Source organism: Stegostoma tigrinum, chromosome 29 (assembly GCF_030684315.1).
Source record: "Stegostoma tigrinum isolate sSteTig4 chromosome 29, sSteTig4.hap1, whole genome shotgun sequence".
NCBI classification, from domain to species: domain Eukaryota; kingdom Metazoa; phylum Chordata; class Chondrichthyes; order Orectolobiformes; family Stegostomatidae; genus Stegostoma; species Stegostoma tigrinum.
Genome location: NC_081382.1, coordinates 6,833,795 through 6,852,041, shown reverse-complemented (window position 1 = coordinate 6,852,041; position 18,247 = coordinate 6,833,795). Strand labels below are relative to the sequence as shown.

Genomic DNA, 18,247 nt, shown 5'->3' with positions numbered 1-18,247 from the left:
GCAATCTCAACCACACAGACATTTCTAGAAACCACATGCCCCTGTCATTTTCTGTACACTCTTATTTAGCAAAACAACAAAAGAAAATGCTTTGGCTTTCAAGAAAGATGACTCAGGCCACTGTTACCAGGGAAACAAAGCCCCATGCTGTGTATGCTGAATGAACGCCTCCAGAAATGTCACATGCATCATTCAAATAAAACTTTTAACCTTTCTTGGCACCAGTGTCTCAGTGTAGACCTTTAATAACCAAGGTAATAACCGAGCAGCCGACTGTATTTGTTGACATACTAAAAGGCACCCAAAGCTGCACTGAGATCTGATTAAAAAATCATAATTAAAATGAAGAATGTAATCATCAGTGAACCAGGCAAACTTTAATCCATACTCAAGTGCATGCAATGACAATTAGACCTTGAAATATACAAAAAGTCATTTAGATCATCAGGGTATTCAAAGCCCCTTCAGAGTAGCTGTTCAGGGTTATAGAAAAACAAAAAATACTAGGAACTGGACAGGATAGGCAACAGAGCACCTTCCCAAACATGACAAAGGAAAGATAACTGAGACAGCCTGTCTTTTCAGGCATCGATAGGCTTCCAACCAAAGAGAATGTGCGGCAGAGATACTCACCATTTAGCCCAAACTCGCATTCCTTGCTGCCCGAGCATCTCCAAACCAATCTGATCGCCAACTATCACCTTATCAGAGTTATCACGACAGAAGCACACCCTTTGGGCCAACCAGTCCATGCCGAACATAATCCCAAATTAAACTAGTCCCACTTGCATGCTCCCGGTACATATTCCTCCAAAACTTTCCCATTCATGTACTTATCCAAATGTCTTTTAAATGTTGTAATTTCGCCCACATCCACCACTTTATCAGGAATTTCATTCCATGTACGAACTGCCTTCTGTGTAAAAGATTTGCTCATGTCCTTTTATATCTCTCTCCTCTCACCATAAACATGTGCCCCCTAGTCTTGAAATTCCCCATCCTAGTGGGAAAAAAAACCTACCATTAACTCTATCCATACCAGTCATGATTGTGTAAAATTCTATAAAGTCACCCTTCAATCTCCTATGCTCCATGAAACAAGTCCCAGTCTTGCTAGCCTTTCTTTATAACTCAAACCTTCCCTACTTGGCACCGTCCTGGTAAATGTCTTCTGTACCCTCTCCAGCTGGGTCATTTCCCTCTTTATACAACCAACCCCACTTGGAAATCTCCCTCTGACCTCTTACCCTCTTTTCAATGAAGACTACCGGTATGTCATTGCCCATTTCAATTTCTCTGCTCCCCTCATTCAAACCAATCCGTTGTCTACCAAACTTTGCTACATCCTGTTTTGTCAGGTCCAATCCCAACACTGACATCAAACCTGCTGACAAAGGTTATCTTCTCAAAACTTCCTCCTACCTCCCCTTAGACCCTGACCCCGCTACCAAATATCAAGCCATCATATTCAGGACTATCCTTGTATTCCTTTCTCATGAATCCAATGATTCCCATTTTGCTAATGCCAAGGCGTATTCAAAAGTGCAGTCTAATTACCATGCTAGCAGTATTGGCACTGCACTGCAGCCTGAACCCAAGAATCAGATCCCCGTTTATGGCACATATCCATTCAATTCGCGTTTTCTTCCACTCGCCTGTGATAGGAGTATCCAGGAAGCCTCAGCTCCTCTCACTCATTGCTATGAAAAGTTCTATGAGCACTACACAAATTATTTCAGAATAGTTGCATATAACGTTCAGTTTTACTCTAAACACAGCAGTGCAGGGTATCAAAGGACAGGCTCATCTGGTCAAGTAACAGAAGCAAAGACTGCTGGAAACGCTCAGCAGTCAGGCAGTACTAGTACAGTTAATTTAAACTGACTTTTCATAATCCCAGACCTAACCTGTTGAGTACTTCCAGCATTTTCTATTTTTAGTTCAAATTTTCAGCATCTGCAGGGCTATTCTAAGATTTGACCCACAGAGAATTTCAAAACTCGGCTGTAATAAAAGGTGATAAAATGTGAGGCTGGATGAACACAGCAGGCCAAGCAGCATCTCAGGAGCACAAAAGCTGACGTTTCGGGCCTAGACCCTTCATCAGAGAGGGGGATGGGGTGAGGGAGCTGGAATAAATAGGGAGAGAGGGGGAGGCGGACCGAAGATGGAGAGTAAAGAAGATAGGTGGAGAGAGTATAGGTGGGGAGGTAGGGAGGGGATAGGTCAGTCCAGGGAAGACGGACAGGTCAAGGAGGTGGGATGAGGTTAGTAGGTAGATGGGGGTGCGGCTTGGTGTGGGAGGAAGGGATGGGTGAGAGGAAGAACCGGTTAGAGAGGCAGAGACAGGTTGGACTGGTTTTGGGATGCAGTGGGTGGGGGGGGAAGAGCTGGGCTGGTTGTGTGGTGCAGTGGGGGGAGGGGACGAACTAGGCTGGTTTAGGGTTGCAGTAGGGGAAGGGGAGATTTTGAAACTGGTGAAGTCCACATTGATACCATATGGCTGCAGGGTTCCCAGGCGGAATATGAGTTGCTGTTCCTGCAACCTTTGGGTGGCATCATTGTGGCAGTGCAGGAGGCCCATGATGGACATGTCATCTAGAGAATGGGAGGGGGAGTGGAAATGGTTTGCGCCTGGGAGGTGCAGTTGTTTGTTGCGAACTGAGCGGAGGTGTTCTGCAAAGCGGACTCCAAGCCTCCGCTTGGTTTCCCCAATGTAGAGGAAGCCGCACCGGGTACTGCATCCATTGTACCCAGTGCGGCTTCCTCTACATTGGGGAAATCAAGCGGAGGCTTGGAGACCGCTTTGCAGAAACTGCATCCATTGTACCCGGTGCGGCTTCCTCTACATTGGGGAAACCAAACGGAGGCTTGGAGACCGCTTTGCAGAACACCTCCGCTCAGTTCGCAACAAACAACTGCACCTCCCAGTCGCAAACCATTTCCACTCCCCCTCCCATTCTCTAGATGACATGTCCATCATGGGCCTCCTGCACTGCCACAATGATGCCACCCGAAGGTTGCAGGAACAGCAACTCATATTCCGCCTGGGAACCCTGCAGCCATATGGTATCAATGTGGACTTCACCAGTTTCAAAATCTCCCCTTCCCCTACTGCATCCCTAAACCAGCCTAGTTCGTCCCCTCCCCCCACTGCACCACACAACCAGCCCAGCTCTTCCCCCCCCACCCACTGCATCCCAAAACCAGTCCAACCTGTCTCTGCCTCCCTAACCTGTTCTTCCTCTCACCCATCCCTTCCTCCCACCCCAAGCCGCACCCCCATCTACCTACTAACCTCATCCCACCTCCTTGACCTGTCCGTCTTCCCTGGACTGACCTATCCCCTCCCTACCTCCCCACCTATACTCTCTCCACCTATCTTCTTTACTCTCCATCTTCGGTCCGCCTCCCCCTCTCTCCCTATTTATTCCAGTTCCCTCTCCCCATCCCCCTCTCTGATGAAGGGTCTAGGCCCGAAACGTCAGCTTTTGTGCTCCTGAGATGCTGCTTGGCCTGATGTGTTCATCCAGCCTCACATTTTATTATCTTGGAATTCTCCAGCATCTGCAGTTCCCATTATATCTGTAATAAAAGGTGTGCAGCTACAGGTGAAGGACATGCCATGCACACTCTTAAGAGTTACCCATTAGTAGCAAAATAGTTTTCTTAACTTTTGATTGGGGTATGGTGCAAACTGGTAATATTTCTGCAAACTGTGATGTGAGAGAGCACTCATTCAGTTTGAAAACCTGGACACTAAAAAAGAAACACATCTACAGAAAATTCTGCTTGCTGAAGAGGCACGCGTTTCTTACCTGAGGGTACCTGCGCTTGATGGAGTTCAAAGCTCCCTCAGGAAGTTTGGCTAATTCAGAGTCTCTCACGGCATGGACTGTGGTGGCAGAGGGCTGGCGAGTAAGGGCTTCTACCTGTATGACGGCAAGAAAACCATGGAACCATAAGGAATAAACATTACCTTGTCACTTTACTTTTGACATTCACCTATGGCAATATTGGAGTGAAGAAGTCAAGTTATAGTATTATGCCTTCATGCAGTGATATGTAAAAGTCTAATACCATTCAATTCTCCACATCATTAGGGAATCTTTCACTACATCAATTACAAAAGCCTGGAAGCTCTGCACAATTGAATTACTAACACAAGCTTACAGTTACTGGACTGAGTTAAATTGAGATCAGACTGATGTGATAAATGCTTCATCTTTTTGCTAGCTGATAAAGACCCCAGAGTGATAGGAAATTTCCACAGTCCCGAATCCATTATTCGTTAGACTTCCCGCTCAGATGGAGTTCAAGGATGGATCATCTGGGCCCTAAACTCTGGAACTGCCTCCGTACACTGCCTTCCCATCTCTACCTTGATTTCCTCTTTCAAACAGGCTCCTTGCAACCCACCTTCTTTACCAAGCTTTTGACCAACTAACCTGATATCTCATATCTGGCTCTGTAACACTGAAGAATTGATCTACACGTGATCAATGCCCATGCCATCTTCAAGCATGTAGTTATCAACTTTAGCCAAGTTAAGGAACATTTGGGCACCTTAAGAAGAGGTTGACAATGCAGCAAGGTGCAGCTGAAACAAGAGAGAAATCTAGATTTTTTTAAAATCAGCTCGTTCAGAGATATTATTAGACATTATTGGAACAGGTGGGATTTGAATGTGGGCTTCCTGGCTTAGAGAAAGGACACTGTGCCACAAGATGCTACATATCTTTCTTAATCAGCCTGTCCAGAGACATTATGGCATAGGTAGGACTTGAAGCCATGCCTGTGGACCAAAAGTAGGGACATTATCACCGAATACTCAACAAGATTAATGCCCTAATGGGACACTCCTGCATCTTGCCCTAATGGTCCACCTAGAGGGAGGGGGTCAGCAGTACAACTGTTTACCCCTTTGGCCAAGGATGTGCCTCATCATTAGACTGTCGTTGAAATAAGTAGTGAGAGATAAAAGGTTCAAAGCATTCAGTCTTTCTTATACCTGACAGGAGAACATGTAAACAGACTCTAGGGTGACTGAACTTTTGGCATTTACAAAAAGGAAGGATAAACACTGGAAAATGCCCAGAAGTGATTAGGTTAAAAAGAGGAGGGTGGGAAGAAAGGTTGATATTGTAAAGGCTGATTCAAAAGATTCATTTGCTGTTCCTGAATAGATGGGATTTACAGACATACAAAAATGAAGACGACAAAACAACCAATAGGTTCATTAACCCTTCCTCACAATTGTGATGTCTGAGGCATTACATCAGACTTCATTAAACATGTAATACTTAACAGATTAGCTAAAGTAAATCCTGAAGATTGCTTCACAGGACACCAGGGACTGCTATGCTACTCTATTTTGCTACCTTCAAAAGTTTCCTCAAAACTCTTCTATTCATCTGTATCCTATTATATTTCAGAAAGCCCAGAGGTGAAAGATAGAACTGCAGCCAAACTCTACACACCTTTACAAAGCTTTTATTTTACATTATGAATGGACGACTATCCCAACAAGCACCGTTTCACAAGAATGAAGACCAAAATTACTGGGAAAACTCAGCAGGTCAGGCAGGACTGATAGAGTAAGAAACAAAGTTAACCGTCTTGATATTAACATTTCAGAGATCCACTAAAATGTCACATATACTGTCTGTTAACTCTGTTTCTAGCCATAGATGTTATCTAACTTGACAAGTATTTCCAGCACCTTCTTTTATTTAAGACACAGACTTGGGGTCTTCTTACATTATTTTTCATAAACTTGTTCAGATATGTTGCAACACACCTCTGCACCAGAACAGACTTAAGCCCAGACCTCCTAGATCAAAGTTCCTAAATACTGGCACAAGAATTAACACTATCCAGTAAATGTCCTCCACCTACAATCAATTAAACCGCACAAAACATAATCCTACAATTTTCCTGTGGCTCTCACACCTCAATCTCGGAAACACTTGCTTATCTGCTCACTTCACTCCTCTTGGCAAGTTAATGTATAATGGTTTTGAAATGCCTTTATGTTCAAATACAGGAGTTGTTACAGGACCAAACGTACCAAATGAAAATGTCGGAAACAAATTTAGATCATGTACTAGAATGAAATTAGTCGTCCATACACTGTGATAAATGTCATGAATTATAGACAAGACAGCTGAGATGTAGACTTTGACATGTTCAGAACAGTGACAGACTGGGTTGGAGGAGTTAGCATACTATATGGGGGAGACTTAGAAGGTTGAATGAACTGTCTCTCATCTTCATTTGTCTTAAATTATACACTTCAAACTTCATATCAACGTAGAATCATTCACAGGATTGGGCATCTCTGACAATTTGGCATCTACTGCCCACCCCATGTCGTTCAGGAAGATGGTGGTGGGTCACCTTCTTCGATAAGATTAGAATTTAGTCATTGCATATTTTATTATTACACCAGTTGCAGACCCTGAACTAACTTGACCCTAAGATGGCGAAATGGCCCAAACTGACACAGAGGTATTTTCCCATAGAAGATAAATTTCTAAAGCTAATGCAATGACACAGCCCAGGTCAGAGATGTCCTTTGGCAAATTCACAGTATTCTGTTGAATGGCATGCTTAAGTGAACTGAAATGGGAGAGAAATTATCCAATGGTTAATCTCATACTTAGTACAAAGTACAGTGGGCTTCTGGTTTATGCGGGTTGAACACAGAGCCCCAGATATCTCTACAGGAGTTGCCTGTACACATAGTATCCTAGGCCCAACCACCTTCAGCTGCTTCAATGACCTTCCCTCCATTAGAATGTCAACAGTGGGATGTTCACTGATGATCGCACAAAGTTCAGCACCGTACATGACACCTTAATACTGAAGTGATCATGTTAATTTGCAGCCAAACCTGAACTGTATCAAGGTTTTGAGTTGATAACTGTTAAATCGCATGCTGCAGGGTATGGTCTAGGATACTCACACTGAGGGCTAAGTCTCAATTGAGAAGATTCTGAAAGTGCTACTTCCAATGAATACTCACTGCTTGTCTGCTCTCAATAAGCACCACTCTGTTCTTAGCTCTCAGTGGGATAGGCCCTTGGCTGCGCTGAAGAATGGATGGGTGCAGTCCCAGCAACACTCAAGAAGCTCGACACCACCCAGCACAAATCAACCTGCTTGACTGACACCTCATTCACATCTCCAACATTAATTTTGCTCACCACTGACACACAAAAACAGCAGAGTGTACCATCTATAAAATGCTCTCCAGTAAATGACCAAGGGTCATTTGCCAGCACATTTCAAACCAGCAATGTACATATCCAGAAGAGGAATAGCAGCAGGTGTGCACGAATACCAGCAATTATCTCCAATAACACACTATACTACTTCGGACAATATCATTGTTCCTTCACTGTCACTGGGTCAAAATCCTGGAAGTGCCTTCCAAGGGTCTCTGTGGTTGATCCTACACCCCAAGGACTGAAGCATTTTAATCAAGGCAGCTCACTACCACTTCTTCAGGACAATTAGGGATGCTGCACTTCCCAGTGATGCACATATCCCACAAACTTACCTCCAAGGTGCTATGTGTCTCAATTCCTTCTTCCTAAATATCATATTATCATCACAGTCTCAGTTCCACCCCACTCTTTCCAAATAGCAACGTTGGGAAAGAGAACTGTTCCAGATCAAACCTCTGATTCTCACTACAGTAGACAACCCCACTTTGGATCATATAGGAGAATGGGATTACTTCCACCTCCTTCCTCTGGAAGCACCTGGAGAAAGGACAGAATAAATGAGGGAGGGTATGGGGTCTCACAAACGACATTGAAATGAAGGATCACTGTCAGTTTGCTGTGTTAATGTTTAGGTATATGACAAGAATAATTCATCTGGCACCAATGAGTTGCTCCATCATTCTATTTACAATGAACAATTATGCAAATAAGTTTTGCAAACCCAATGCACAATGTTTTTTCTTCTCAATGTTATCAATTTTTAGGTGGATCCACCAATTCTGCATCCATCACTTCCTGGGACACGGAATTTCACAAATCCATGTGATTTTGATGAAGACTTGTCTTTCTAGATTCAAAGTATCATGGGATGTGACAGGATGTCTAACCATTTCAATCAGATCATTCCCCTCCCTCACCATCCTCCAATCACAATTTCCTAACTATGGGCAAAGCCCAAAGCATTTCCAGATCCTCACAGTAACTCTGTCCCTTCATCCCAAATATCATCCTGATGAATTGCTACTTTTCATACAGTCAAAGATGTACACCAAGAAAACAGACCCTTCAGTCCAACTCAACCATGGCAACCAGATATCCTATATAAAACTAGCCCCATTTGCCAACATTTGGTCCATATCCCTCTAAATGTTTCTTATTCACATACCCTTCCAGGTTCCTTTTAAATGCTGTAATTGCACCAGCCTCCACCACTTCCTCTGACAGCTCATTCTAATCGCACACCACCCTCTCGTGAAAACACTGCCCCTTAGGTCCCTCTTATATCTTTCCCCTCTCTTCCTAAACCTATGCCCTCTAGTTTTGGACTCTCCCACCATGGGGTTAAAAGGTCATCAACTCACCCTATCCATTCCCCTCATGATTTTATAAACTTCTGTAAGGTCACCCCTTAGCCTCTAACCCTCCAGGGAAAACAGCCTCAGCCTATTCAGCTTCTCCCCATAGCTCAAACCCTCCAAACCCTGGCAACATCCTTGCAAATAATTTCTGAACCTTCCTATTTTCACAACATCCTTCCCATTGAAGGGAGACTAGAATTGCATGCAGTATTCCAAAAATGGTTGAACTAATGTCTTGTACAGCTCTTTTTCCAAAAAGGAATGTATCCAAAAAGAGAAGTTACCAAATGTTCTTTATCAGTATTCTGTATTGCAGAAGATGGCACTTTTTTATTAAATGTACAATTTACAAAGCTGGGATTCTGAGCTTAAATCATTTTTGCATCTGCAAGTTAGCCTTTCATGTAGCTGGGCCTTCAAATCCCTTTGTTCACACATGCGTTGGAATCTCAAATTTTTTTTTTAAACACTACTTCTATTCGTCACTCTCACATGTTTAATATTTCAGACTCCTTGTATCCACATGCACCTTTTTTGCAACTCCCTGCTCTATTTACAATTTAGTAGCATCTACAAACGCAAGATTCCTCTCTATTCTTAAAGCTCAATAAGCTCATAAATAGCTATGCTTAATATGTATATATCAATGCGATACACGTACATAAAAAAATGACCTTGGTTTGGAATAGAAGAGATATAGCTTCTTAAATAACACTATCTCTCATGGGACAACAGACCAAATATACACCCTACCATGCATTGTATTCATTTTTCCTTTCTTTGGGGAAGCAGTTTAGGGCCAGTGACAGTTCTAGGTCATACTTTCTTGGATTAAGAACGGCTGGCATCTAACAGCCTGATTTTGCTTCTACTGGGCAACAATGTTTTTAACAGAAAGCTATTGCCTCATTTCACATTAGGAAAAAAACATGCACTTATGTAGTGTTTTTTACAACCTCAGATTACCACAGACATTACACAAGTAAAGCGTCTTGAAATGTAGTTGTTGTTACAATAGACTGGAATGCACAATCAAATTGCAAAGAGCAAGGTCCCACAAAGAGCACCATAATGAGCAGAGAAGCTGTTCCAATGATGCTGCCTGAGGGCTAAATAGGATCAGAACTCTAGGCTTTTCTTTTAAATAATGCCATGAGATCTTTTATGCCCATCTGAGGGAGCACATCAGGGCTTGGTTCAACACCTCACCCGGAGAGTCGATGTAGCTGCTGTGCTCGTCTTTAGAATGTGACTTGCGCGCAATCCTCTGGTTCTGAAGAGTGTTACCTCTAAGTGGTGATCCATGTATTCTTGGATTTAGGGGATTGGATGATCAAAGACCCTGGATTAAACCATGCTTTACATGCTTTTGAATTACTTTCTACAGGAAGTGGGACATTGGAGCAATATTGCTGCTTTGTATCAACCAACTTGATACTTGATGACTGGACACAAGACACTCTCGCTACCAGTACCAGAACACAGGATCAATGGGGAATTTCTAACGAAGGTACACAGAAAAGCCACACACACTGACCACATCCAGAATTTCAACAGCAACCACCCTAACACACACAAACTAAGTTGTTTGAGAACATTATTTCAACGGGCAACAACACAGAACTATGCAGAAAAGAACAAGAGTACCACCCAAGTATTTAAAGACAACGCATACCCGAAAAAACTGGGTCAGAGGATGTCTATTACACGAACGACAGCAGAAAGATACTACACGCCCCAAAACACTCATCACGCTACCTTACATCAAGAACACATTTGAGTTGACCACAAGACTCCTACGACCACTGGGTATCAGAGCAGCACACTAACCAACCCACATCAACCCTACATGAACTGCTAACCTGAACGAAAGACCCACTACCCACTATGGAGAGGAACAACATCGTATACAAGACTCCCTGCAAAGACTGTGACAAACACTACATTGGACAGACAGGAAGAAAGTTAACCACAACAGTACATGAACAGCAAGTGGCAACAAAGAGATATGGCCAATACCCATTCATCTCCATCCACATGGATAAGGAAAACCACCAGGGTGACTGAGACAACACCGGGATCCTGGGACAGACAAAGCAGAGTCAAGTATTGGAATTCCAAGAGGCCTAGCTCTCCACTAAAAAAGCCATCAACAAACACAGAGCTAGACCCCATATACACGCCATTGCAAAGGAAAACCGAAAGTAAGGTAATCCAGCTCAACGTTTAATTAACAGGCAGGAAAATACAAGAGTTTCATCAGATGATCTTATCCAGCAGGGTAATGAAACATCTGCAGAACAATGAACCAGTTCAGCAAGCCAACGAACCACAATAATAATATTAATTATGTGGTCCAAAGAGGAGAATGAAAGGTCCATGAATCATTACTTTGGGATTGAATCAAACTAACTTCGAATCAAACTTGGAAACCTACTTGGATACCTAACTTTTAAGAGTAGATAATTGTCACTTGAATACAAAAATTGTGATAGTAAATCAACTGAAAGTGGGATGTATTTGAAGAAAGGATTAGTGGTTTACAAAACATGCATATGAATGGAAAGTGAACCAGTGTTAAAGAGGAGATTTAAGCACAACAATGTAATTCCAAAACTTGAGGACTGCAAATCTTACAGAAAGCAACAACTGGAGACTTTAAAAAAAAGGAGAGCAGAGTGGGTGTACAAACCCTCAGATGTCAATGAAGACAAAAGTAAAATTTTCCGCAAGCAGGTCAGGAAAGATAACGGTAGAAGCATACAGAGTTTATCAATAACAGTCATAAAGAGGACAATAACAAAGGATTATGAGCTGATGGGTTTCCAAATGAATATTTTACTATAGTGGACTAGAATATGATACCAGATGTACAAGCAGTTCAGACATCATCAAAACAGAAATTCCTACAGGGAAAGTAAACAGTCAGAAAAACATTAATATCAATGTTTTGGAGACTGGATATACCATCACACCTAAAAAGCTTCTAACTTAGAATATTAAGAGAAACAGCAAGGAAGTTAGGGATACATCAGCTATACATTCTTACACTGCAGTGTGGAAATTGATTGCTGTTTGCCTCCATGATAGTGACAACTCTTCAAAAAGGTAGTTAATTGGTTTCACAAAACTTTGAAATGTCCCGAAGACGTGAATAATGTTGAATAAGTGCAAGTTATTTCTTTGATTAGTTTGGCAGTGTGAATGGTGTCTCCCAGGATCAATGCTGAGAGGTAGACAGTGATGGAGAAAACACAAAACCATCTGATTTTGGACTGATCACATGCAGCTATACATTCTACCACAAATGCATATGGTTAAGGAGATGAAGATTCTTCCCTTCAGAGGCTACAACGGACCCTCAGATCACACCCAAGGAATACTATGACAAGAAAATTTCCACAACAATTGGATCCTTTTATCATTATTTTTACTCCTCAAAATGCCAAATAATTATCCAGTTTCAGATTGCCTATTTGCAGTTGACTTTTAATTTTAACATTTAAACATCATAATAATCACAAATCTCCAGTCCTATCTTGAACCAACTGAGTGAATCCCAGGCTAGCAGAGTCCCGGAAAACGCAACGGCTGCGTGGTTCCTCACTGAAGGTTTAGACAGTTGCAATTAGATGATTGTTCTTTGGAAGTCAATTACAACATAAGTTTTCCAGCCAAACAGCTACATACGTTTGGATGGACAGGAATTTGTTAAGAATGTGCAAGAAAATTTTCTTTTTCAGTTAGTGGATGTACCTTCTAAAGAAGGAGCAAAATTTGCCCTTCCCTTGGGAAATAAGGCAAGTGACTGAGGTGTCAATGGGGAGTTGTGCCTCCCTCACCCCAAAAAGGAAATTAATGCAGAGTTGCAAAAAACGTTAACAAAAGGCAAACATCTAGATAGTACAATGCTTTAGCATCAGGAACTCTCAGCAATAACTGAACTCTGAACATCAAACCAGCCAGGGAATGGTATTCATCTCCAATGAATGATCATTTTTAATCATATATGAATGTGACTGAATGACCAGGTACTTAAACGGTATTAATTTGTTACTATTTCAAAAACAAAGCAAATCGAATAAATTGGAGGTGTATTTTCTGACCTCAAATCCTGAGATTTACAAGCATTTCCCAATCTGCAAAGTCTTCAATAACAAAGAATTAAATGCTGACGTTACTTTATGTTTATTTATCAAGTAGACTTTGTGACATTAAAAGAAGGCTGGTTCTCCTCAGCAGTAGAATATTAAACTGCATAATTCTTCCTTCAATACACCTACTTATCATCTTGCTGGTCAAAGGCATTACTGTGGGATCGTTAATAAGTTGTTAAATTCCTTCAGTACCCTTTGTCCAAAATGTCAGTGTTAGGAAATCCTAATCTGTAGCCAATCAATTCCTAAACTTTTAATTGTGTTTCACCCAGTACATTCAAGCTCATCAGGAGATGTAAGTTTTGCTGTCAATGTCTGAGTGGCGAAATGCACTGCAATGTTGTGCTGAGTCACACAGGATGATTACTGATAAGTGCTACATTAGGTATGTATGAAGTCATTATACTAGGCTTCAGTGCTCTAGAAGGTGTAGAAGGTCAAATTAACTTCCAATGTCCTTTTAGTTATCCTTGCTAATAACGGCAGGAATGGAGTCAGTTGTGAAGCACTCTGTGGTTGCTTATCTCACCAGGATTCATTGTCTAAGTTCAGACCATGAATAGCTTCAACCAATAAATCTTGGTGAGCTTGTTTGCTCTTCATCCTCCTCACTTGAAAGGAGTGATTCTTAGTGAGTTTGATTTCAACAGAGGACCTCTGCCTCTGAGCCACTGACCAGGTGACCACTCTGTACCCATCTGTTCATAGTCAAATTGGCAAGAAAGCTTCTTTCATTAGAGGCATCACACCTGACCCTGGAACCTGTTCTCAGATATGATCCACACCAAGTACCAACTCCTGCCTTCTAAGAGGATCTAAGGTCACCCTTACCTAATCCAGCGATGTTGACACCCATAGTCATAACGCTTACAGGCATTCCTGAATAGAACACTACATCAGGCAGGATTACAACATGGAACCTGCTTTTCTACATGGCTCAAAACCACACCAAACACACTGATCTTCTGGGAGCTCCATATCATTTAATCACAAAGTTTACCAATTTACTCAAACAGCTTATTAAATATTAGAAACAACTTTTGATTTTTAAAAATGTATTTCTAAATTGATTAAAATGTCGACAACTAAAGATTGCATGCGAGTGAACAAGTCCAAAAATGATCAGAGCAGTAAATATCCTCACAGGTGATCTACGGTTGCTAAGCGATGACAGCATCAACGATCCCTTAGCAATTACTCCATCAGCTGATGACGAAGACTGGGTCTAAAAATACCTGCTCACGCTTAGCAAGCTCAAGAGAGCAAGCAGCTTATTGTTCAGTGGCTAAATGCCACAGGTTGTTGTGAAAGGTAAGTTGACTTTATCAGTGCCACTTGCCAGAAATATTTCAGTCGAGTGCCTTTGTACAAACTTTCACTTCGCTTGGATTACCACAACAGATTGTCTGCCTATCAGGCAGCAATTGAAGCAGCCCCATGTGAAATCAACCTCTTAAAATTCAAAATCAAGACAATCCATTAGACTTAACTTGGATGAGAAGTTATTGACCTGACACATTAACCTCATGTCTCTCCACAGATGCTGTCTAACTTGAAGAACATTCGCGAACACTTTGTCTTATTGCCCATTTAAGGGTAGGGTGGGGTCCAAAGAACTGTCACATTGCACTTGAAATATTAACTTTGTTCCTCTCTCCTCAAACACTGGCAGACCTGCTGGATTTCTCCAGCACCTTGCATTTTTATCTCAATGGTCAGTATTTTGTTTTTAATATGACTGTGTTGCTGCTGTAACAAAACCTTGGTTAAATTCCAGAGACATAAGTTCAAATTTCTCCCACAGTTGCTGGCAGAATTTAAACTTAGATAGCATCTGGAATAAAAAGTCATTAACAGCTATGGTGACCATGAAATGGATTGTCGTAAAAATCTGCATGGTTCATTAATGCTGTTTAGGGAAATTAACCTACCATCCTCACGCTTGAAACATAATTCCAGGTCCAAAGTAATATGACTTATTCTTAACTGCCCTCTGCTTTGGCCTATATAGTTACACTGCATTGCTTCAACAAAGCTGGAATATAACGAGACCAACCAGCTAGCATCTGGCAGCTTGTACCAAATTGAGGGAGGTGGTAACAGCCTGGCATAATGATACAAAAAAAATCCTAAGATCCCCCCAACCTCCCCCAAATCTCCCAGCTTTTCCCATCTCCCACCAGGATGATGAATTAGTACTTTTCCACCACTTGGAGGAAGCACTGAGCAAAGCAAGGAGACAGAATCTACACTGGGTGGGGATTTCAATGGACATCAACACTGACTTTTGACATGATAAGTTAACAGTGATTTGAAAGTCAGATTGGGTTTGTGGTGAGAGAACCGATTTGAAGAAAAAAAACCACGTGTGACCTCGTCCTCACCAAGCCACCTGTCGAAGACCTATTATTGGTGGGAGTGACCACCATACTATTCTAGTGGCATTCCATCATATTGTGTAGCACTACCACAACATTACAGCTAATGTTACCATCAAGCCCGGGAACTAACACTGGCTCAAAGAAGAATGCAGATGACTATACCCGGGTGCCACCAACAATGCCTAAAACTGAGTAGCTAAGCTGATGAAGTCAAAGCGCAGGACAGTATGGATGTTGTTTTGCATAGGTTGCTGTTTATAAGAATTAAACAATCTGTCAGCCAATGAATCTGAACAAAGCTCTCTGCTCCTAACACATCCGGTCCTGAATGGCTTTGAACAATAAATGGAGAAAGCAACTCCTGACCACCACCATCTTCCATGATGGCACAGCCAAGCACATTACTTGCAACTATCTTCAAAGTAGAGTTGATGACCATTCTTGACTGCCACCCTGGAACCCCACCAGTGCAGGAGCCAATGGTAGGACTAGGTTTATCTTATTAAAGTACTGTTAGAACTTAATTTGACAACTTATTGACAATATAACAACTAAGTACACCGGTTAAAATTGTATTTTACGTGCAAATTCATAAAGGATAAGTTTCATTAAATGTTACCGGGAGCTCAATACAAGTCATGATATGTTGAGAAATGTTAAAAAGGATTAATTCAAACCAATGAAAATCACTTGTTAAAAGCTGTTTGAATGTGGATGACTCTAGGGAGGCTGTTAGCCTTTTCACCAGTAACAACTATGAACATGTCTCACTAAACTGCTGTGAAATGGGACAAGTGAACATTCACCTCATTAAGTGGTCAACAATGATGAATAAACAATAAAAATGCACAACTCTCAAGCTCACCTGAACAATAAGGAACCAAATCAAACTCTAGGTACCATCATGGAAGGTCCAATCATATAAACTCAAGTGGGGCTTATATCTAACATGGCACACAGCCAAGGTGGGAACAACACATAAAATAAGTATCTGCAACATATTAAAAGTGCGTACCATCAAGAGAAAAAATAAGTTAATTTCAATCAAGATTCAAGCAGGTCAGTCACCCAGAGGCTGAGTGAACAGTCTTCCACTGTGAATACAACTACCCTTTGATAAGATTTAAGATTGTGTCTTAATATGGAAAACTGAAAATGTGAAAACACTCATGCCCGTGCAATTTTGTAGCTAGTCTAAGCTGCAAGTCTTTTCAGATCTGCTTTTCCAACTTGGTTTGTAATTATAATTGATCCAAACCTTACAATTAAATGAAAACAAATGCCAGATCCTATGGTTTTCAGCTAATACAATTCTCTCCATGCAATATCAAAAATCTGCTGAACACTCTTAAATATCAAAGAACGTAGTGCGGAAGAGTTGTGCTCAGACTAGCAGCACCACTTGCCAAATTGTTCCTGTATACTTTCAACACCAACATCAACCCAAGATGAAAAATCATCCAGATTTGTCATGTCCACAAAAGTAAAACAGTATACACTATTTACAAGCAGCATCACAGCCAAGGTTTCTTCAAACTTGTAATCTAGGAGAACAAGGGCAGCAGCTACATGGGATAATCACCACTAAAGGCTCCCCAACAAATCACACATAACCCTATCTAAGGAATATAAACATTTCCTTCATTGTTCCTGGATCAGAATCCTAGAACAACTCCTCCAATAGCACTGTGAGTGTACCTACAATACAGGCTACAGCATTTTAATGAAATGAAAAGAACAATTACAGATAAGGTTTTGGAGTAGATTTGTAGCTTGGGTTGTGGGTGTTGTGGTTGGTTGGCTCACCGAGCTGGTTTGCTGTTTTTCCACAGTCTTTTCATTACTCTGTTGGGTAACATAATCAGTGCAGCCTCCGATGAAGTGCCGCTGTGTTTTCCCACCTGCTATTTAAATCTGGAGTCCGTTGTGCTAGATTACCTCACTTTCAGTTTTCCTTTGCAGTGGAGCATATATGGGGTCGATCTCCATGTGTTTGTTGATGGCTTTCTTCGTGGAAAATGAACACTTTGTTGATTCAAAAATATCATCCATAGCTCTGGAATGAACTCCCTTGTCTTGGCACACATGCAAAATATAGGGAATCTTTGAGATATCCAACTGAAGCATCGGTTTAAAAAAATTTGTAACAGTTCTCCTGAGGAGTCGATAGTTACTGTTGTGTAAAGGTACAATGGTCATTCAGACTTAGTGGCTGCAGAAGTTCCACAAATGGATGCAAAGTAAAATCAGTCTATTGTAAGATGCAGCATATGGCCAAGGATCAAACCCTAACGTGTCAATGCTAACACTGTCAGGATCCACGGATCCATTGGGTGTGGACAGTAGGAGCAGTAATGCAATGGTCACCTGACAGAAACCAGTTTACAAGAAGAAATATTTCTGAACACACCTCCAGAACAGAAGGTTGGTCAGTCTGGGAAACCATCAGACCACAGAGCAGGGAGAACTGGACAAGCAAAGAAAGGAATCTACCTAAAATATCACCAATAAGCAGAGAAATGAGGCTATCACTCCAAGTACTGATTTATAGCACCTTGCCAGATCTTCAATATAGGGGATCTTTGTGACCCAGAGCAAATCTGTTCCTACAAGGAATTTGTTACTGTGAATTCATCACCTATAACTCACAAATCTCTTCAGTAAACTAATAGAGAATTATCACACCCGCAATTTTCCAGCTTTCACCTCAAAATAAAAAGAAATGGGGATTTTTTGGACTCTAAATCTCTAAGTGCATGCTCCCTCTTTTGCAATCACCTTTTCTTACATGAGTGTGTCTTGTGCAAATGTATGAGCTGATGCTGTTGCATTTATACTTCAGATGTTGAGAAGTAATATTTACTCCTCCTTCTATTAGAATTTGCAATAATCTGAATTTTTTTCTGTTCTTATGAGTCACAGCACTTAATCAGGTTGCACAATTACTATAAAAATATCTTGCTGCAGGTACTGATATGTAGGAGAACCGTACACATCAGAATGGTTAGAAACAACTCTGGATCAAGAAAAAATATAACAAGATGCAACACCCTGTCACTTTTGGAGTATGGCTTCAAACCAAGACTAGTGGGAGTATGCCTCTTAACTTTGCACATTGT

At 41.5% G+C, this 18,247-nt stretch overlaps 1 protein-coding gene across 2 annotated transcripts in view; it reads right to left on the bottom strand.

The window, feature by feature from the left end:
- Window positions 1-18,247, bottom strand: part of pnpla7b (patatin-like phospholipase domain containing 7b) — a 322,850-nt gene that overhangs the window by 168,338 nt on the left and 136,265 nt on the right. For both annotated transcript variants that reach the window (XM_048558715.2, XM_048558716.2), the window contains one exon: window positions 3,819-3,932. In XM_048558715.2, the coding sequence (XP_048414672.1) occupies window positions 3,819-3,932 (114 nt within the window). The remainder of the gene's footprint in view (window positions 1-3,818; window positions 3,933-18,247) is intronic.